At 41.2% G+C, this 22,571-nt stretch overlaps 2 protein-coding genes across 7 annotated transcripts in view; one reads left to right on the forward strand and one right to left on the reverse strand.

The window, feature by feature from the left end:
• Window positions 1-1,446: 1,446 nt before the first annotated feature.
• On the reverse strand, window positions 1,447-20,408 carry amd1 (adenosylmethionine decarboxylase 1). 4 transcript variants are annotated; one of them, XM_080791676.1, is made up of 10 exons: window positions 20,098-20,408; window positions 14,659-14,745; window positions 12,948-13,074; window positions 12,034-12,136; window positions 10,331-10,373; window positions 9,637-9,781; window positions 9,217-9,291; window positions 6,374-6,466; window positions 5,768-5,923; window positions 1,447-5,481 (listed from the first exon to the last, which is right to left on the reverse strand). In XM_080791676.1, the coding sequence occupies exons 1-10, from the start codon at window positions 20,205-20,207 to the stop codon at window positions 5,338-5,340; spliced, it is 1,083 nt and encodes a 360-aa protein (XP_080647802.1). In that variant the 5' UTR covers window positions 20,208-20,408; the 3' UTR covers window positions 1,447-5,337. The 4 variants fall into 4 exon arrangements, with proteins under 4 accessions (XP_080647802.1, XP_080647801.1, XP_080647804.1 ...); XM_080791675.1 differs by having other exon boundaries at window positions 5,768-5,926; XM_080791678.1 differs by lacking the exon at window positions 9,217-9,291.
• A 1,123-nt stretch (window positions 20,409-21,531) lies between these two features.
• cdk19 (cyclin dependent kinase 19) overlaps window positions 21,532-22,571 on the forward strand; it is a 56,866-nt gene continuing 55,826 nt past the window's right edge. For 2 of the 3 annotated variants that reach the window (XM_080790773.1, XM_080790774.1), the window contains exon 1: window positions 21,546-21,674. In XM_080790773.1, coding sequence (XP_080646899.1) covers window positions 21,547-21,674 — 128 coding nt within the window. In that variant the 5' untranslated portion in view covers window position 21,546. Of the gene's footprint in view, window positions 21,675-22,571 lie in introns of all 3 variants that reach the window. The other variant, XM_080790775.1, reaches the window with a different exon arrangement.

Genomic DNA, 22,571 nt, shown 5'->3' on the forward strand with positions numbered 1-22,571 from the left:
GCCACGCTTAACCACTAGATGGTGTCAGTGGACTGACTATATATGATGGGCATAGGCTAGCAGCTTGGTAATAACAATCTTTGGTAAATAAATATGCAGTAGCTATTCATGTCCATGATTGAACGCATAGATTGGACATAATCCGCATTAATTCATTATTTGTGACACGGATCTTTACATTTTCTTTCTCTTACATGGCCAACATGTGTCCTTTGTGAAAGACACGAGTAGACTACCGGTAGGCCTATTTGTTTTCACTCCCTGAAAACTGGAAGAATTCTGAGACTCCATAACCTACTTAATAGTGATGCTACAATAAGAATGAAATGTCCTTTCAAAATACATAGGCATATGAAGCACCCTGTAGGTGAAGTATTGCAAATCACTTGTAGAAATGTAGTTATACTTATACAGCTTACTTTCAGCCCATAATAGGATCTGTGCTCCATAATAAAGGCATCCCAACTATAGTTGCATCACTGCCTGACTGTGCCTGTGCCCTCATGTGAAAATCATTGCAGAGGGTCATGCAGACAGCCCAGAGCATCAGTGCATGTGAGCAGTTTTCCAGACAGCCTTTACACATTCAGCTGGCTATTTGTGGCTGCCCCACAAATAGATGTTGGTAAACAAACGTTTTCACAATATAAAATTAAGTGTCCAGAACATTAGCTAGCTATGTCCACTTTGTCAACAATTTCCAATATATATATAAAATAAATAATATATTAAAAATTATTGTCATGATGATTCTGGCATACTTTATACTGCAGTGCAAAGTGCACATGCATATACACACAGCTCCTTCAAGCACCAAAATGTGTTCTATGTCGACTAATATACAGTATTCTTCATTTACTGTATCCTCAATATTGTTTTTATATGATTGAAAAATATCCAGTATTACATTTTCGATGATCTGTCGGGTGTAAACCTCATACCGGGACACACACACACACACACACACACACACACACACGCCAGACAAGTTGTTCTACTGGCACAATCAAGTGCTTAGTTTGCTCGGTCCACTTAGTACAATACCTTCTATACCACAGTTCATAACAATTTCATGTCTCATTTGCTGCAGTGTGCCAATGATGGTATGAGGTGTGCATGAAAAATGTAAAACAGCATAATAGTATGTACAGAATTTGTGATTCTTAATGTAATATATAGGCCTATGTCAGCTTATCCAAATAAATCAATACATGGTTCCCTCTCTTTAATCCATTTCATTAAAACATCTATATTACACTTTGAATGCATCAGCACATTTAACCAATGTTGTCTCCTCTATACTTTTTAATGTTTTTAAATGGCTTTGCTCTTTTTAATGTGTATGTTGTTTTTAAACATGACAAGCACCATGATTTGGTATTTTTGCTCCCTTGTGTGCGTACTAGTTTGCATCATGGAAGTAACAAAAAGACAAGACAATACAGATAAGCGAGCATTTTTTATTATAATTATTGAAGCATCAAGCTCATAGTACAGATAAAATTAGCACATCTTGACCATTCAAAGAATAGCAAAAAGAAAGAATTAGAACAGCAAAGTTTCCCTTCCGTACATCCTGATACTTCCTGCAATTGCTCCCTCTCACTCAGGGGGAGGCTTTTCGCTTTCCTTCCCCATTGGATTCAATAGGTAAGGCAAGATTACCCACTTCAACCCTGGCGTATGTCCTTATTGGTGAACATTTTCAAAACAATTTCAAATTAGAAAATGTTTTGAAAATATTTGAACATTTGACAATAGGGCTCCAGTGGTTAAAAGAAAATAAAAGGAGAGAAAAAAAAAAAAAAAAGAATAGAGCCACGTGATCGAGTTCGCTTTCAACATGTCACCCCTTAACTAATTAGTGTTGAACACTGGTTTTACAACAGAAAGAAAAAGAAAACAGTTGGACAAAGAAAAAAGAAAGATTGGTCCGCAGCAAAAATGCATTCCTTACAAAATGTTTTTGTAAAAACTTTACCATCGAACAGCATAAAATGCATTTCAGTTTTTAGTATAAAAAGGAAAATGATTCATACCAATAGGACTACCTACTACACAAGGTTGTCAAACCTAAGTAGTACATAGTCCCCCCCCACCCCCCAAAAAAGGATTGTGAAAAAACTAAACAAAAAGCTAAAAATGTAACGTGATGAACATAAAGAACCTATGACAATTGTGGCAGATCACTTAAAGGTAAAGATATTTCAGGTAAGGACTCCAACTAAAAATTGGTCCTCTGGCAAAAAAACAAAACAAAAAACAAACAAACAAATAAATAAAATAAAAAAACACTCCAAAAAAGCCACGACAGACATACTGGAGGGCAAGCAATTCCAATTGTCAATTTCACTTGGAGTATTTGCACGAATTGTTCATTTAACTAATGGTCCACTGTCATTTTCTGCATAGTTTTCAAATACTTATGCCTTAAGTGATCCAATACACAATTTACTGTTATAGGTGCCATCCCAATAAATGTGATATTTAGTTCCCAAAATTGAGGATGAAAGTAATCCACGTGTGCTGAAGGCAGGGCAAGGTTCTGTAACTCTAGCTGCGCACACAGATTCAAACCAAGTCTGCATTTTCTGGTAGAAAGCATACAAATGCCAATGATAATTCAGCTATTAATCAAAAGGCAACCCTCCCCATGTAACTGCTACATGTCTGGCAACAGAATTACAAAAATGCTCAAGCTTCAGCACTGTGCCTGATTTATAGTTAGTTGCGGACCAGTTTCGCACATGAAAATTGCCGTTCTACAAGCCCACAATGCATCACAGTGCATCGCAGAGCTTGTAGATCTGCTATTTTCGGTATGAGACCCAGCTCAACTAAGTGCAAATCAAGCTTAAGGAATACAAAATGTGATTAGACAAATTAACCCAACCACTCAAAAAGGAAGTATCCCCACCAGTCCATTAAAACCTGTATCAGGATGTGGCGGTTCCAACTGAGTATTAGCCAGTATAAAAAACCCAAAAAACAAACAAACAAAAAAGAGGGTGAGGTACACAGACCTTACTTACACAGGAGGAAGAGACGGTAGCACACTACACTGTCAAGCAATACAGCACTAGTAGTCACATGCACCATAGTGTCACAGGATTTTTCCCCTCACTGAACAAAGGGCATTGATAGAACAAAAAAAGAAAAGGGGAAAAAAAGAAAGAAAGAAGAAGAAAAAGATAAATAAATAAAACTGCTAGGGAGCCACATTTGGACCAATTCACTGCAGAAAGAAATGTCTGCGCACAAAATTAATAAAATGGCAGTTTATGCAACAGTTATGTGCGGAATGATCCGGGATCACCCTGGCATGCTCAGATTGGTGGGCCTCTATTGTGTGCTGTATGGTGGGGAAAGGGAGAGAGAGGATGTATATTGTTTCAAAAAAGAAAAAAGGCTTTGCTGGGCAAGCGCTGCAGTAAGCAAAGTGTCTGATTCATTATTTCCCATTCAAAGCCCCAGTGGTGCAGCCAGTAGGGCTACTCTTGTCATATCACGATTCTAGGACCAGCTGACAGTCTGACTTTGTTGCGGGGGTGGTGGGTGGGGGGTGACTCTGTTGGGACCATGGAACAATGGCTGCCATGCTGGACGGCAGAGGGCATTGTCCTGACCTGTACACCATAGCTACATGGTGTGGGGGCGGAAGGGGTGGGGAAACTGGGTCTCCTCGAGTCATACATTCACAGCTAAAGCTCTTCTCTAGAGACCTCTACATTCAACAGGTAGGACAGCCCATTTGTAGCTGGCTGCACTACATTCAGTTGGGACTCAAAGTGCTCCCCCCATTTAATAAATCTATGTGAGTATTTAGAGGGTTTGTGGGGAGTGTGGCCCGGGATAAAACCCCTAGAAGGTTCCCATTTACAGCGTTATTAAGCTTAATTTATACATTGTAGTACAAATGTATTTTTGGCAAGCAACAGTATAATATACTGTGTATGTACAGTATATTATAAGCCTAATATATTATATTAGACTTTACAAAGCAAATATAAAGGGAACCCTAAGTGCACGTTCACCCAGACCCATTCTGGATACACAAATTAATGATGGATTCCATTACTGGGCATTAAACTATAAATGTACTGAGACATTCAAATGGCCTAGATGATTGTCGAGGTGTAGACCCATGGCTGACCGAGCAGGGGTGTGTCAGACTAGATTATAGCTTGGCTTCAAAGCCCAAATAATGAATAGCCAAATAAGGAATTATATTGGCTCCAGTGCAGTCCACTGCCAGGAGCACCCAAAATGACACTGACCAGTAAGAAGCCTTGAGCTTTTCATCTCAATAGTGCAACAATAATCATGAGGATGTAGTTACAGATTTCTTTCATGAGAAATCCATTAAATGTGTTCTTTCTAAAAAATATATATATACCGGTATATAAAAAGAAAAAAAAGTGTTCTTTAAGATCAACAGAACTTTTTGCAGAATAATCAAATTCAACAAGGAATAGAAAGGATCCTTGTGTGTGTATGAAACACAAATTCCTTTGAAATTGCATATGTTTCATTAATTTGATGTATTTGACCTTTTAAACAGTCGGGTTGGATTTTATAGATCTATTTTGTAATTGTAAAGAACTTGTTAACTTGCTGTGAATGAAGGTTATTGTTATTAACTTTAACCGATTCTAAAACACACTCAACTTGAGACAAAAACAGTAGTCCTCCCTTTTCATACCAAAATAATATTCTTGGCCTCACCTGTACAGGTTGTGAATTGTTAAAATGCACACATAAATAGCAAATAATATAAAATTATTAAATTGGACATTATAAGGTATGTGATGTTGACAGACACAGTTGATGGTAGTTGACTGACAGGGGATGGGGGTTGAGCTCAATAAAAAAATGAAAAATAAAAACCTCAATAAATAGAAGACGTGGACTCATCTGAGCATGCCAGGGCCCCTGGCCTAGTGAGGGCGAAAGCCTTGTCTGTGAGGAATGAGGGGGGAAACCTGCAGGAAGGGACCACTGCAATGGGCACGGGTGGACAGCCTGAAACAGAGCATGTTTAATTCCTCTACATGCACTTCAAGATCACAGCAAGAGTGAGCTAGAATATCTAAACAGAGAAACGAGCTTTCATGCAAGAGTCCTAAGGTACAACAATGCATACAATTCAAACTGAAAGTTAAACTACGGGCCGGGGCGGCCTCTTCTGTGCCAAGAGATCCTAAACAACGACAACAATCGTGGAGGGGAAGGGGGAGGAGTAGCCTCTCCGTCGGGGAAGAAAGCCGAGCATAGGGGGGACACCCCCACACATGGCCGATGACTTTCTTTTTACGTTTCTTCTTCATTCTGGACAGCTCAGCTCTGCTGGTTTTGCTGGCGGTTCTTGGCGTAACTTGTAAAGACGAAATTGTAATCATTGAATTGGGCCAACTGGCGGTCGAGGCGTTTGTAGCCCTCGAGTTTCTGGGCGGAAGAAAAGACACTGCGACACTTGGAACTCTGATGGAAGAAGAGAAAAAGAGACAATAAAAAGGCTGTTACATGACAAGCACTTTTATTTAAAACTTGCATGAAAGCATGGCTATACTGTATGTCACAGGTGTTTCCTAATGTTGTGATACTATGGTCATTTAACTTTCACTATATAGCTTCAAGTAGTGCCCTCATAATTGGATCCGCAAACGTTTGTCTGTCTACGTTGTCCTTACTGGCCGCTCATGCACCAAGACATTCCAACGTAGTGTATATAAATACCCCCAAGCCCTTGATCGTAAGTTCAACATACCTGATTCACAAAAAGTGTAGTCACAAATTTTCCTGGCTTGAAGATGTCCACCACCTTCCTGATCAAATCATCGTAGGACGTCTGGGAGAGATTGGTTTCGAAGCTGACGTAAGAGAACTCTGGCTCTGGAGTGATGTGGATGGTCCAGTACGTTCCCTGCTGGATCCAATCACATTACAGAAAACTTGACTTCCAACAGATGCCAGCAATCAAGGAAAACGGAACAATGATGGACACCTGATAACTCTTCTGCTTTATCAAAACAGGACAGTGAATAAAGAGAGGTGGTGCATGTACACAAATACTCCAGAGTTACATATTGAATGTCAATACACATACTTTTGGAACACACCGTTAAGTGTTAATCAAATCACCGTAAGCACGTTTCTTATATACTGTATGATGATATTTGCCATAAGCAAAGCATGACATAAGCCCTATTTTATACAACATGCAGAAAGAATTATGTAAAATAGCCGCTCTACAATGAAACTGAGCTCTATTGTGAGCTTGTAAATGATTTTTTTGATATTTTGAAATTATGTTGCACCCATAGATATTACACTGGAAAGAGGACATTAGTCAAAGGTTACTATAGTAACTTACGTCAGTCTTCATTCCATTCATTGAGTATCCACAAGGGTTGAACATTGTGGCATCAATCACAGAACCTGGAATCAGGTCACGTATTCCACTCATCTGAAAGAAGAATACATGCAATTCACTTACACGTGCTCTCCAAAAGTGTTTCTGTTTTACACCTCATCCGCACTGCCAGCGACGCTAGCGAGCGAACAAGGAAATCTCATAAACATACTGTCCTGACGTACCGCAAGTGACAACGCGCCGTGCAGCGACGTCGTCCACCCCTCCTATATTCGCTCGCAGTCTCTATTTGAGCGAGATTTCGCGGCCCCGCAAACACATTTATTGGTTGAGATCTACACGCTACTATTTATTGGTTATTTGATTGGTTCAGGCTACGTCGCAAAGCATTGGCCGATGCTCCATATTGGGACAATTCTTCGTGTGATATCGCTGTCTGAGCGTTGTTCGCTCGCACCTTCCCTGTGCAGAAAATGAATTTATATCAAATATCTTAGTTACAATGAACTTGAGTTGAGGTGTTTGTTTTGTTAGGGTAACTGTTGCATAATGGCAATTTCACATTAGAGTCCCGTGGTATCCCAGCCACCAAGCCCCTGGGTCCCCACTGAGACCATCTAAACCCTGGCTAAAAGCAACCGTTGAATAGCAGGCTGAGAGAACCAGAGGCCAGGTCTAAAATATATATCCCTCTTCAAATACCTTAGTTACCACAACATCGTTCATGTGAACTAGTTTGTTTATGCTTATTCACTGTAATTATCAAAATCATTATGATGATTTATCACCCTGGTCATGTCCACTCTGCTGGGATGAAGCATGAAGTCTAGCCGTCAGAATGTGAGCCTCAGTGGCTGCTCTCACAGACCCCTCCCTCGGAGACAGACGGTCAGAGACCGGAGACCCATGCAACTATGGACATTTCTATCATTTCGATGAAGAAGCATAAAAACAAACTACTTCACATGAACAATATTAGTGCAACTAAAAGATTTGGTGGGGGATATTATAATCAAGTTTGAGACTGCGCCAGCCCAAGCATTCTCCCGGTAATTTCCCCTTCTTGACATGCCTTTCCCCAGAATGAAGGCTTACACCACCGGGAACCCTGGCGCTAAATAGTGATACTCATAATAATAAATAATAAATAAGCATAAACAAACTATTTCACATGAACAATGTTGGTAAAGCTATTAAAGATATTTGTGGGGAAATATATTTTTTATATGCAAGGATTTAGTGCTGACAATCCGAGTGACATACTGTACAGTAGATACAAGGCATACAGTTAATTGGTTAGATTTGCATTCCCAAAAAATTCACACAATATTACCCCCTTTTTTGCATGTCATAGCCACTTTAAGCAAATAAAACAATTAACCAAAAGCAGACAGACACAATGTATACTAAACAAACAATGTACTGTACCAAATAATGTATATTTCCATTCCAGTTTACTTTAGGCCCTTCAAGCACAAGTCAGGTGATTGACAGGCACTATTATTGTACTTTGATAGAGTTTCACGGGAGAAAAGAAACGTTGACCTTCAAGCACAAGTCCAAGGTGATTGACAGGCATTATTATTGTACTTTGAGTTTGGCAGAGCTGTGAATTGGGTGATCAAAGCGAGAGAACTCTGTGTGATTTATTAAGTAGCCTACCTGGCAGGATTTTAAATAGTGATAATGTGCCTTTATTGAAAGGATAAATCCCCTTTAGATGTATCATCTTGTTTTTAGATGATACAACCAGTTGTACTACTATACAGTATACAGAAGGTGCAGGGAGCGTTCTAATTTCTTACATTTTATTCATGAAAATCTTTTGAAAAAAGTAAAAATTCAAACAAAATGTACAAAACAAAAGATAAAGGGATATTATTTACTTATACCCATAAAAATGGGTCCCGGCCCACTGTTTGGGAAACCGTGTTCTAGAGGGCCCCCTTGACTATTGGGCCCATAGAGGCAAGGGAGGCGTTGCCTCCCCAAGCGTGATCTCGCCTGCCTTTGAAAAACAATGACCGTAAAAGAAAGACAGAAACACCCTGACAACGCAGCCAATCACCACTGTTCCCATTCTGTAGAGCGACCCTCACCTACCTTTGTCTTTATGGGGTGGGGGTCTGGGCCATCACCTTTACTCCCCTGGCAGGTTTTTGGTGCAACAGTTAAAGAACAGGAGCTTGCTTCATTTTGGACCCACCTTGCTATCAAAGAACGCAAGGGAGCTAAATTTGACACGCTTTTGGACAGCTGATGTTTTTGCCAGTATCCATTACTTCTTAAGGGCACTAATTACATTGCCAATGACAACATGTAGTCTTGAACATCTGTTTTCTAGTGTTCAAAGAGTAAAAAGTGCACACATAAGTAGGTACAATGACAACCTCTCGCCTAAATAGTCTGTGCCTCCTAGCGTTTGAGAGAGATTTAACTGAAGGTCTGAACTACGATTCAGTTATAGATATGTGATGTACCGGCGTCTCATGTTTTGAGACATCACTAAATGCTTGAACACCATTACATTTTGCTGCTAATGTTGTAATCGCAATGTTAAAATTAGTCACTAATTTATGCAGGACGTCATGTTCGCCTTATCTCTATTCCGTAATGCTGCACAGTGCACACTGAGATTTTTTGAGAACAAAAATACATACGTTAATTATACTTGCATATTCTCTTTGTTAAAGTTTTTCAGTTTGGTAGTGTTGTTGCTTTTTTGTTGCCCCCCCTCTCCCCCCTCCTTGAGCCTATGGAGGGGCCAGTGGGCCACTTTGACTGCCAGAATTAAAACATCTTCTATCCTGTTGCCTGCCAGTTCTTAAGAGTTTTTCACTAACCTTTGAAAAATCATCGAATAGTCTGCGTCGCTCCATTCCGCGCACGGGTTCCCTCAAATGACCCGCACGCGTGTCCTAGAATCGGAAAATAATCATGATCCATACGCGACAATTGGTTTGAATGCTACAGGCTCTGGTGTAGAGCGAGCGAGGCACACTGTTTTCCATAGGAATGCATTGTGTGGGGTTTTTCCACTGGCTCCTACAGGGTTGGGAAAGCTTCTTTTTTGTGATCGACGCGTTATGAGGTCTCCCGAGAACCACCGAAACCAACCAAAGACCATAGGTTAGCGAAGAGCGGCCTCCAGTGTAAAAACAAAACAAAGGTCGTGTCGCGTTTGGCAGTCTGAGCCTTTTGGCCAAAACTCGTGGGACTCACAGTCAATGTGTTAAGTTGCAGGGGCATGTTGGGAGACTTACACGAGTGACATCATTTGCAGAAACACCATCTTTCATGTAGAACTGGTCCATGATCGCTGGGTCAAGGTCACTCATCAGAACTTCCAGTGTCTGATCTGCATGCTTGTTCTCCCAGAACTCTGGCAAGTCCAGGGTGAACAGGTACCTAAAATAATAGTTATTATTGACATGAGTTACATTGCACCCAGGTGAAGGAGTGTCTGTTATCTGTCCTCCATCATCTTTCCTCTGTCAGTAAAACCTACTTGAGTAGGTTAATAGATACATTAACCTACACATTTTCGCCATTTCTGAGCCACTTATATATATGTAGGGGGTGCATACTTAGTTTAGACTAGTCATTGGTTAGACATGGGTTAAGGTTAGGTTTAGGTGTGCTGCCCCGTGGGAGGTTAGGTTTAGGGTGAGGGTTTGAGATAGGTTGTAGTTGTAGGACTAATGACTGGTCTAACCAATGACTAGTCTAAACCAAAAACTGTCTAAACTAAGTATATATATAACAGGCATCCACCGTGTCACACCTGATCAGTCAATCACAGCGCCAATTTCTCCGCCATACATGGTAATTATTCCATCCTCAAATCTCTGCACCATGCACGGTAATGTTTCCGCCAAAATAAAATTATTAGCTAGATTAAGATAGATAACATAGATACAGTCGCACTGTCCATAGGCAAACTCAAATGTGTCTTACCAGCAGTCAGAGTTCAGACGGCCCATACAGTAGGCTGCTCCATCTGGAGAGGGAAAAATGATGGACACTCATGTCAGTCGTCATGTTTGTTCCCATGTTCATGAGCTCACGGTGGCCCAGGCATGTGATGCACAGCACAGCTTGTGCTGCGTTGCTGAGTCACATAACACATTCTGTCACTCTTAGTCCTGTCACACTTGAAACATGCAAGACTAGAAATACAAATCTAATATGCATTGGGGAAAAGAAATCACACCTGTGTGAAGTGAGGGGCGCCCTTATCATTATACCATATCATCTCATTAAGAACTGAATTCATGTGATTGGTTAGCCGATTTGCTCGTCTACATATGACGTACATTTTCCCTTCATTGTCAATGGCATTTAATGTTTGTGTTGCCACAAATTTCCGTCATATTTGAGGCACAAATGACTTAATTTCTCCTTTCATTGTCAATGGCAAATATGAGACATGAGGGGACAAAAGCTGTATATATGAGGCCCCTCAAAAAAGTGTTATGTCTGTGTTTCTCTCCCGGGGGCTCTATGGACAGCAGCCATGAAGGCTCTGTTCTATTTAGTGTAGCACAGTGGTTCTCAAATGTTTTAATTTCAAGGACCTGCATAACTATGAGAGTCCATTTGTACACTCTCAGAGTTACACACCTGTAAGGGGGAATTTGGAACCCCCTCAAGGAACGATGAGGGTCCCTGAACCCCGCTGGTGTAGCAGAGTCTTTCCAGTGAGCCAACATGACTTTGACCAGCATGGAACAGAGCCCTAATTAGTATAATTGGTAAGACCTGCAAAGGGAGTAAGGAAGAGGAACAATTCCTTTCCAGTATCGTTGGGTAATATCTGATACTTAGTGACCGGAGAGCAAAGGTCCGTTTCTCAGTGGATTTATGTTCTATGAAGGTTAAACAACTAATTCAGCCCCCATGCCCCTCACAAAAATGCAGGCAAAATTTGTGAGAGCAAATCCATATGGCCAACATTAACAACTTGTTAATGTGAAAACACTCATGTGAAAACACTCCTTGGGCTATAAATGGCCATAACAGTCATCACAAATGCGATGAAGGTCATTTTGACATATTTGACATTTTGGGGCATATTGTATTTATCCCTACTGTATTGATACGACTCGTCCTGCCCCCCGAGATAAACATTTCCCTGCCAGTGTGATATTGTGATTATGCAAAAGTTACCCTAAAAACACAGCAAGTCAATTGCATTGTTACTAAGATATTCGATAGAAATTAATATTTTTGAGGGGCGCTAGCTATATACAGGTCTAATGTTTGTTTTTAGTTCAATGTTTGTTTAAAAAACGCCATTGACAATGAAGGGAAAATTAACGTCATCTTGTCGCTAACACAAACATTAAATGCCATTAACAATAAAGAGGATTTAATGTTTGTGTTGGCACCGTTTGTTTTCACCATTACATGACCTAATCAACATGAGTTAGACTTTAATATATTAGCGCTCCTCACTTCACACGGGTGTGATTTTTAATGCCATATTTAGCCAGTACGGACGCAAATCTGCTATCTAAATTACTAGCCTAACCTGCTGAGTTTTCAGACTGTTTTTTTTCACTGAGGCCAAATGATGTACACTATCATAAAGACATTTTCTGGGGTGTGTCATTGGACATTTAAAAACATTTGCTAGTATTTACTCAGGTATTACTTACTTGGGAAAATCTGGCTGAGAAATTCCACTTCCTCTTGGAAGTTTCGATGAGGAAATTCCTGATGGATGGGCTTCATGAAGTTCTTGCGAGAATAGAAGAAATTCTGTTGAGGAAAATAAAATGCCCATTGCAATTTAAAATAGTCACAATATATGGATGTTTGGAGATGTAAAGAGAAGTTTGTTCAAAGACTATTGACCAGTCCAGATAAGAACTAAATATATTTTACTCATTGCAATCTAAAAATAAATTATTAGGATAATCTATTTTTATGCAAACCTAGTAAAGTGTGTTTATCATGTTGTAATGGCTCTGCAAAGTAAAATCCTCGTTATTGATTTAACTCAGAGTTTAACCACATTAACCCTTGCATGCCCATTCTGGGATGTTATGGTTCTGTCATAACAGTTGAACATCTACAAACGCAAAACGTTTCACATTGTCACGTGACGAGCTTGTAGGCCATTTTGGCTAATGTTTGCCCATTGATGTCAAATTAAGTATATGGTTTAAGTAGTAAAGATAGAATCAAGTGGACATATGAGGTCCATCATGTTAAATTAACACTGATTATTTAACTGTGTGCATATGGATTACATGCTAGATTCTCTCCTCTATCCTGGATCACAACTCATGTGGCGCATTCCATGCACCATTTGAGGTTGAGTCAACATGCTGTGCACTCCTTTTCTCTTTCTTTTTTCTCTCTTTTCACTTTCTTTTCCTTCCCTTTACTGTCCTTTTTATTTTATTTTTTATTTCCTTTTTTAGTTTTTGTGGGTGGGTAGGTAGGGAGCAGGGGGAAAGCTGGGATGTTTTAAAAATACAAATACACAAGAAAGCACTGATCAATATGATATTGCTGGTAAATGTATCTATGTATGTGATGTAAAAAATAATTGCTCTCCTCTCACCTCGATGGCATCAAAGCCACAATACTCCCTGGCGAGTTCCAGCAGAGGCACCAGTGCTTGCAGTAAGAGGGTGGTTCCGCATGTCTTCAAAATGAAACGTCTCTTGGAGACAAACATGCTACTCTCACTGTGGAGGACAAACAGAGGAACAAGGCAGGAAGACGGAACAATTAGACCAGTAGTTCCAGTCGTGAGACTCGTGAGTCGTGAGAGACAAAATCCCACAGTACACCTGGACATGTCACATGTCACGTCCAGGTGCGTCTTGGGATTTTGTGGAAACCACATATATTGTCATTGCAATATTATCATTGCACTAATTAATTTACGATTTCAGTACTTTGTGCAAACTTGTTACCCAATAGTAATACAGAGCCAAATTATACCCAGTATCTCTATTTTGATGTAACATAAATAGTTAGTTTTTTACCCCACGATTTTTGAAACCCATTTTTTCACCCAGTGTTGCTTATCTAATGTAATCCTGGGCGCTACACTTCCTCTGAAAACCTGGGAGGGCAGTGGACTGGCCTCATGCTTCCTTCTATGCATGAGGAGTCCAAGCTGCTTCTTTTCACCTGACAGGGGAGAGTTTCTCTGGCCGGACGTAGCGTGTGGAAGGAACACGTTATTACGACCAGTTCCTTTCCCCTGCATCAGGCGCCCGGCTGGCCAGGGAGAGGTAATTTAGAGACCAGGATGTACTGCATGTTTTTTGTGAGGGTACCTACAGGGGGAGAACATGCAAAATAGTTCTTTTAAAATGTCTAAAATAATGAAAATATCACAAACTCACAAAGCGTCAAGATGTGATGCATTGTCAGCTTATAGATTTTTTTGGTACTTTGGAATTTTTTTTAAAGTATGAAATGTAGTGTGTGGCTAAACCTTTTATTAGGCATTTGGATATGAATACAGGTGTGCCTTGAGATTAGAGTAGTTAAACTAACTAAACTAACTTGACCATAATTACTCAGAGAGTCTGAACTATGACTGGTCGAGTTTGAGAAAACTACTGGGTCTTTGTAAGGATATTGGGCAGTTAAGTCCCTTTTATTTTATGTATAAAAATCTAAAGATGAAGACAGTCTATGTCACTGGTCAGGCAACAGGTGATACTAAACCTATACTTGCTATGTGTGAGCCTACGGGGTATGCCAGGGTAATTGTCTAATCCAATACAATGTCATAACAGGCACAGACTACTAGACTAGAGCATCACAATGAAGTGTTGACTAACACACGCCATCTATTTAGAGTAACCATGACGTGGCAGTGAGAATAGCTGCCATGACCTGGATTCACCTTGTGTCTGCTTAATGCTCCGTCATGTACACTGGACACCCAACTGTCAGACAGTTTAAACTGCTTAGCATGTCATAAGCCAGTAGACACTTTTGGAACCAGATGGAAGGAAAGGGTGGTGAGGGGGCTTCCTATGGCACATCGCACTTTGTTGTTGTCTGACAACCCTGATTGGCCAATTTGGGATACTGGAGGATTTGAATATAATGTTATTGTTGTGCATCTAAACTATAAGAGAACCACAGCCATTTAGCCCTTCCAAACATACTATCTACACCTGTCCGAGGATGGGATGGTTCCAACACGTCATGGTGCTGGAGTGGACACAACAAACAGATTACTGTCTAAGCCTTTGTAATCTGCTGAACAGGAAGGGAAAGGAAGTAAGAGAGTATGCTGAACTCACCTGAGTATATAAGCTTCCTGCTTGTCAGTTTTTGTCACACTTATGATCAAACAATGCACATTCTCCAAAAGTTTGTCCCACTCAAACCTGAAACAAGAAAGAGAGAGAGGAAGGGATATAGTGTGTTACAGAATTACACAAACATACCTATAGTCTAGTGCTCTGTGGGATTATCCAACAAAAATGCCCAAACAAGGAAATAAAAATGTCTTGTTTACAACGATGATGATGTCATTAAATGATCTAGATTCTAGAGCCAGTTAGGAATGTGAACCATCTTGAGCATGATTATTCAAATGAAAGTAAACCAAAGTGCATTCCTCGTTATTAATTACTTATTATTAACAAGAGGATGTAAAATTCCAGTACATGAGGATGTGCTGGAACGGGCTTATCAGATACCAGCAAACTACTAATATACAATAATTTAACTTCCATTTCCAATTTCGTGGGCGAGTGCAAATCTTACACTACTTTACTATATTCTCTGGGAAAAGGAAAAAAGGCTACAATAGAGTCTCTCACATTGATTGCCTTTGCTTTCATAGGCAAAACAAACACTTCAGTCCGAGTTGTGCTGCAATAAAAGGGAACTGCAACTGGGCAGAAAATCTGCAGGATATTGTGGATTTAGGCTTTGGGTCCCGTTTTAGATCCCTGGTATTCATCGCTTGGTAGAGCACTGAAGGCAGACTGGCGCAGACAACATAGCTTTCTGCTAAACAACGGGCAGGCTTCTCCCTCACTATCTATCTCTTTCAGCACCCCTCCCTCCAGCACTCGGTACTCAAGGACAGCTGCAGTGTTGAGGCAACCGCGTCACATTCCCACTACAACCTTGGAGGGGCAGCCCAAGCGAGCAGGAAAGCGCATGCGGAACGTCCATTATGGAGCAGAGACTGGTAGAGAAGAGTGAAGAGCACACCGCTCAATGGGAATTTACCAGTAGGGAGTATTGCACAACCCCACCCCGCCCCCCTGCGAGATGGTACAGGGCTGCATGAATCAACCGCCCCTTCTAGTGGTCCATATTTAAAAAAAGCAAGCTTTGTGCGCTTTCGAGTGCAAAATGTGAGAGTGCCCGGTTAAGAATCCTTTCGAAACGTCTCTCCAGGCATCGGGTACATTCCTCAAAAGCCTTTCCTAAAAAGCAGCAATACAAGCTATGAAATGTTCTCGTTAAAACAGCAAATAGATTCACAATTCTTAACACACAAATATAATATTTCTTACTGACTAAGTAGAATTTAAAAAAGAATGACTGAACTGAGATTTGATACCTTCTAAAGTGCCAGCTAGGACTCACTGACAAGATGCCAAGCCACTTTCAAGCTCTGCAGATAGGTGACAGACCAGATACAAGATGGTGGATCACAATGATAAACAAACCACACATTTAAGAATAGCCCATTCATGTGATAAGGCAAGCCATGTAAAGATTTTTCAAGTTTCAACTTCTTGATTGTAAAGCTTTTATACAATGAGTTACTCATAAGTTCATAACATCACAACATAAACTATCCTATCATGCCACATAACCAATTCCCCCACCAGAAAACCACAAATCAGTTAATAATAATAATCTTTTAATTTGAAGGATACAGTGTTTTCTGTCAGTGTTTTCTCACATTTGGTTCTGAATATAATCCAAAATAAACAGATATGAAACAATACTTAATTAATTATTAAAGTAGCCATGAGCAATAATATGTAAAAAAAAAAAAATTATTAAATGTATTTATTTTTTTCTTGGTATTCAGACAGCCCCCAAAAACATTTAATCTCTGTGACGCATCTAGGGGCCACAATCTGATGTCCCTAGAAGCCTTGTCATTGGTCGAAAAAGAAATGACTAACCAATCAGGAAGTAGACAGGCAAAATCGACAAATGACAAAGCTTCTAGGAAAATCTTTGAATGCAGATTGCGGCCCCTAGATGCGTCACAGAGACTACATTTCTTTTCAGAGCGTTTTACCCATTGCTGGCTGTCTGAATACCAAAAAGAAAAAAAATATTTATTGCTTATAGCAGCTTTAACAGCTAAAACACAAATTGTGCTGCAATATAGTGGGGATGTCAACAGTTAGCTTCAAAATAAATAAGAATATCTGAATATGCTGCATAGCTTACTGGTTAATTTGCATGCATTTTCATTATAATAATATTAAAATGTTTCAAATTGTGTTGACATTTGGTAAATAATCAATAAGATTTTATTTTAATCAATGTCATTTAAAGTACACTATTATTAGACTTTTCACCTTTATCTATCAAGTTGAATAATGTTGCATTTTGAAAGGAGCCTAAATAAATAGCCTTCTGATAAACTACTAAAGTATAACCTCTTATTACCATAGTTAAATTATAGTTTAATTAATCCTACAGATGCAAGCAGCCACAGTGCCATCGGTGCATTCAAGAGTGACTCTAGAACGGAGGTATGTGTGCTTTGTTTATTTAAAACTACTACACAAACTTGGTTTTCAGGATTAACAAGTTTGAACTTGACTGCAACCCTCAGCCAAAGCTGGGTCACTGTACTTCCTGCGCAGTGACATCACAAGAGATGTCGCAACATGCCAGCTTCATACCTAAAGAGACCCTGTCATCGGAGACATGGGTAAGCTCCCATTTCAGTGTGAAATAGACACTGGGGTTGGACAACTGAGGCTATTTCTGGTCCTTCGGCAGTGTCAACTTTCCCAGAGAAGATGGATGTAAAAGGGGGAGGGCAGATGAATGGCAGGAGAGCAGCTCCCTTCAAAACCAAGACAAGAACATGTGCTGAGCAAACACATGTCTGAGTAACAGCTCTTGGTCAAGTTTATTTATTTGGGTAAACTGGAGTAATAGAAAGGTTAGTAAGGCAAGAAAGAGTGGTGATGTGTGTGTTGGGGGGGGGGGGGGGGTCACGAGACACAGGTGAAGGTCACACAGCTGTAATAACATTCACCAAAGTGTAAATAATTAGGCTTATATTTAGGCTTATTCAACACTACGCTGCTCCCTGAACCCTGCATAGAGAGAAGCTAGTGGAGCGAGTGAAGTGAAGTCCAGATTTGTGAATCAGATGCCCTTGTGGACTTATTTGGACATTGGCAGGCGTCCAGCGCCGGCCTGATCCACTGACAGCGTCTCTCTTGAGCCGTTAATCTTCCCTCACGGCAGTAAATTAATGCCAGTCGCCATGCACTCGCCAGGCCCACACACACACACACACACACACCGGTCTTAAACTAGGCCTATAGCCTTTGTGATCGGGCTCTAACAACTGAGAAACTCTGGATTTTCGTGCACTGGACTAATTAAAAGGACTTGGGACATTGCCATATGCATATGCATAGAGAGGAGCTAAAATAGGTCATGGATCATGCAGTTTCAAACAGAATACCTGCTTGCAATTTAGACACACAGCACCGGCTAGGCTGTAGTGACTAATAATAATTAGCCATTGCTCTGACTTATTTTCAATCAGCTGCTGCAGCATCGTCTGTGAACTATTTACTGTATGACTCCACACCTCCAAGTTTCTCCACCTCATTTCACACCAAGGATTCAAAACTAAAGTATTCTCTAACCAACAAAAGTGTATTGTTTATTCCAGCAAATTGAAATTGAGTTCAACTTCAGCCCATTCAAAGCCACCAGTGTTGCTGACAACAACCATTCATGTCTGCTTGGCTTAAAGTGTATTTATATAGCCTAATGTTCGATGATTGATGCTGGAAATGTGTTGTGACAAACACTATCTTGATGAGAAGGTGTCTACGGCATTTCCTAGAATGCATCACAGTAGTGGTTCCAAGGCAATCATACGTAAGAGAGGGAGCCCGGGACCAATCACATGAAGTGGGTGGAGAAGGCTGGGTGCTGGGAAACGTGACTAGCCCAACTGCAACAGTATGTCCCACGTGGTAATAAATATACCGAATGTAATGCTATCGTAGTATGATGAGCTACAGAAAAGTAATCGCTGTCTGTCAAACCATGCAGCTGAACCACACACTGGTTATAACATCTCTCTATTAGCCTACAATGACACCCAAGCAGTAAATTCCTCAATCCTCAGTTCATGTATTTACTAACTGCATGTCTGCATGTAGCCAGTTCACGTCTCCATTCATTCGTGACGTTGGCCCTTGGCCGACTGGAGACGCAGAGGCTCTGAAGGCGTCGTTCGCGTTAAAAAGCTGCGTCAAATGTGGCTGTTTCATGCGGCTGTGTGATCTCCGAGTGCCGCAGAGGTTATAAATCTTGTCCCGGTGCCCATCCAGAATAGCAAATGCCGCATAAGGAATGGCTAGAAGCCAGCTAGAGCACGCGGTCCGGTCACCGTCTACCTACCTACCAGGCTACCACATGCTTGTTGTCTGCCGCCGGGCCATCTTTGTAAGAACACGGCCTCCTAGTCCTAGGCCACCTCATGACGCACCAAACTATGGACCCCCTTTAGCTTTCCACAGAAAGCAGCCCTACTGACGTTAAAACGTCACATTCAAGCAAAAACACACGGATTGTCTGACCAGTATGACCGTCAGTCAGACATGAATATTAGCGATCATACACACGAGAGCCCATTACAGATTTACGTGCTATTTCCACGCGCGTGTGCGCATGATAACTTAAAGGGGGAGACAGTGACTTGTGCCCAAAAAGATCCATGATGCGACTGAGCCGAGACCTCGTCCTCGTCATAGTAACTCATAATGCTACCACCAGACCAGCACACCTGTCAGTTGTGATTGTATCTCTCTCCCCACTTATTACATAGGCTATTACACAGCGTTACTCAACTAATGCATAATAATCATTGTATTTCAGACTGTGACGCTCGTCGAAAATAGCAGATCTTGAAGCTCAACGTTGTTGAGTTCGTAGCTTGCTATTTTCGACCTGACGCTGGGAAGAAAATGACGGGGGAAGAATGAATGACTCCGCAAGTGCCAATGTGTTGGGGGGGGGATGAAGTGGCCATTTTTAACAGCAGTGACGACGTGTTCTGGCGCCAGGGCCCCGACGGGGTTCATTAAAACGATGCATAATGAATCATAAAATGACCAGGGGGGAAAGGGCAAGGGCTCTGAACAAATAGTTAATAACGTTCGTTGTGACTTGTGAGTTTCTTATTCCAACGCGTCGTCTGACAGGTCGCACTGAGTGAGGAGGAGCTGCAGTTTGTGCGGCGGGCAGCTGTCTAGAGGTGATCAAGAAGCGTCGTTCATTAAAGCGATTCGGACTTCCCTACTACGTGCGACGGTGTGGCTTGCCGACGTGATCGGGTCTGACGGCAGGCGACAGCATGTTTTTTGTCGAGCTAAAGTATATAATACATAAATAACCCCTTTAACAGTCGACCTGTCTACGGTCTACTCTACCCGATCGCTCCAGGGAGTTCAGAAACACGGCAGCCACAGTGCCACACACAGACAGACACAAACCTCGGGATGGTGCGGAGGTCCCCGGTGCCTTTGGTCTCATCTTGCCGGGAGAACCACACCTCCAGCAGCTTCTCAGTCCCCTCGAAGAAGTGTGCACCGTTCTCTTCCATCGTGAGACAACAGACACCAACAAAACAGAAAATTAAAAAACGTTGAAGGGGGGGGACGTTGGTCGACTTAGTCCTTTGCTTGATCGGTATAATTTATTGACTCAATGTCCTTTTAAGCAATCCAGGTGTTAATGTCTTGGTTCTTTTTTTACCGTCTTCCCTTTTTACAGAGAATACCGTTAGCGAGTGCTAGCTAATATCGCCGGCCATACTGTGTAGAGCACTGAATGAGCGGAGCGCACTGGTTTTATTCAGCAGCACCGACACCACGGCGCGCCGTTCGACCAATCACAGCGTCCGGACCTGGCCCAGGACGAGCGTGATTCGTCTGAGGAGCTGTCAAACTCTGGAAGGGAAGGGGCGTTGGTCACGTGACGATGCATCTCCCTAGCGTTACATTTTGTTCTTCTATCATAGAGTCATAGATCAACACGCTTTATGATACTCTATATGTTTTTGCGTAATTTGCCTGTCCTGGTGTGCTTTTGGATACTGTGTGTTTATAAAATGTGTTAAATAAATAGATAAAGGTATTCAATCAAAGTATATGGTTCCACATTTGGGTGATATGATATAATAATTAAGTTGTAATGATTATAGAACTCGAAAAGGATGATACGCACTTAACTTCCAAGACGAAAACATACAATTCCGCCATTTAAATGTAGGCTATTATTGTTTTCAGCGCTGGTTTTAGATTTACAGTCATAACTCCTACTCCGAGAAACCATAACAAAAAATATGATTTCTAATTCGTCGTACGACGGCGTCGCGAGCCGATGTACAAGCTTAAGTTTACGCTTCGTTGCTGACGCCTGACACTGTGCCTTGTGAGCTTGTAGATCGGCTACTTTTGAGCGACCTATTACGGATAACGTTTATAACAAAGTTATGAGGAGAGGAGAGGGCAAGTGTCTCATTTTGACAGGCGCAGGTCTCTGTGCTGGAGCTTTAATCGTACGTTTAAAATAAAATACAAAAATCGGCATTACGCCAAGACTGTGAAGATTTTAATGTAATTGTGTGTGTGAAACCGATGCCTGCATTTATTTAGTACGTAAAGAAGTGCTGCAGCCTGCAGCGCGAAATGCGGGTTGTAGTTCCCCAGGCTCCTCACACGCGTGCTGATGAATCCAGGCGGAAGTTTAAAAAACTACGTTGACCAGCAAGCCTTGCGCGCCAATTAGAAACGTCAACGAGCCAGTGAACATTAAGCGGAGCAGACCAAAATCCCAAACAAGGAAATGGTGGGGGAATAAAACGACCAGATTATTTAATTAATGCATGTAATAATTAATATTTTATTTTATTGTAAATTAAGACGTATTTATGGCTTAGAATGGATTACGACTTCAAAACAAAGCTCGCGGCCGAACGAGAGAGAGTAGAAGATCTTTTCGAATATGAAGGTTGCAAAGTGGGTCGAGGGACCTACGGGCACGTTTATAAAGCTAAGCGCAAAGACGGGTAAGATTCTGAGATCGTTATTGTTTACTGGGGGAAGAGGGGGGGGGGGGGTACTGATTGTAGAATGCATTTTCAAAATACAGTCCCATTGTGTATTGCACGGGCGTGTAAAGGAATAGATTTGAGTGTCCCCCGAGCGCTATACCCGTCTCTGTGTTTTTGTTTTCATGTACACACAAACACACACACACACACACACACACACACACACACACACACACCACACAAACACGCGCACGCACGCACTCACTCGCGCGCTCAAACACTCACTCACTCACTCGCTCACAAAACGGTCCTCCCTCCAAAACAACACTGGTGATGTTTATTTATTTTATTTGACAGTCTCTTCATGGGAATCAAGGCAGCTTGCATTCAGTATGGCAATTCTGGCGAGAGGTCATGCATCACATCAGCATCGCTACTTTTAAACCGGCTACACTTATTATGCCAAACTTTTTATGCACTGTCTGAGTTGCATTTTGATCTTTAACATTAATTATTTGACGAGGGCGTTATGTCACGTGCAGTGCAGTGCATTTAACAGTACAACGTTAATAGCCTACAGCCCTATACACAGTAATAATGGGTGGGCAAAATACATTTTTGTGCATGCTTGTGACACTATAGTTTTAATGAGTATACGATTTCATGGAAAACATCTGTTTTTTTATCTTCATGTAATTTAAAATACTACATAGTAGCCTATATTATATTTCTAAACTCATGAAAGACTAGCCCACCCACCCAATATGATATCCTTTGACTTAACCACATAACTAATGCTTAGTTGACAGGTGTTCCCCAGAGGTCTAAACTAGGCCTTCTCCACACCAAATATCTTTGCAGAACATACATGATCAAGCCCATAGCGTGTTGCATTGTGACAAGTTGTGTGCC

Source organism: Protomyctophum bolini (genome assembly GCF_963924005.1).
Source record: "Protomyctophum bolini genome assembly, chromosome: 19".
Taxonomy (NCBI): Eukaryota; Metazoa; Chordata; class Actinopteri; order Myctophiformes; family Myctophidae; genus Protomyctophum; species Protomyctophum bolini.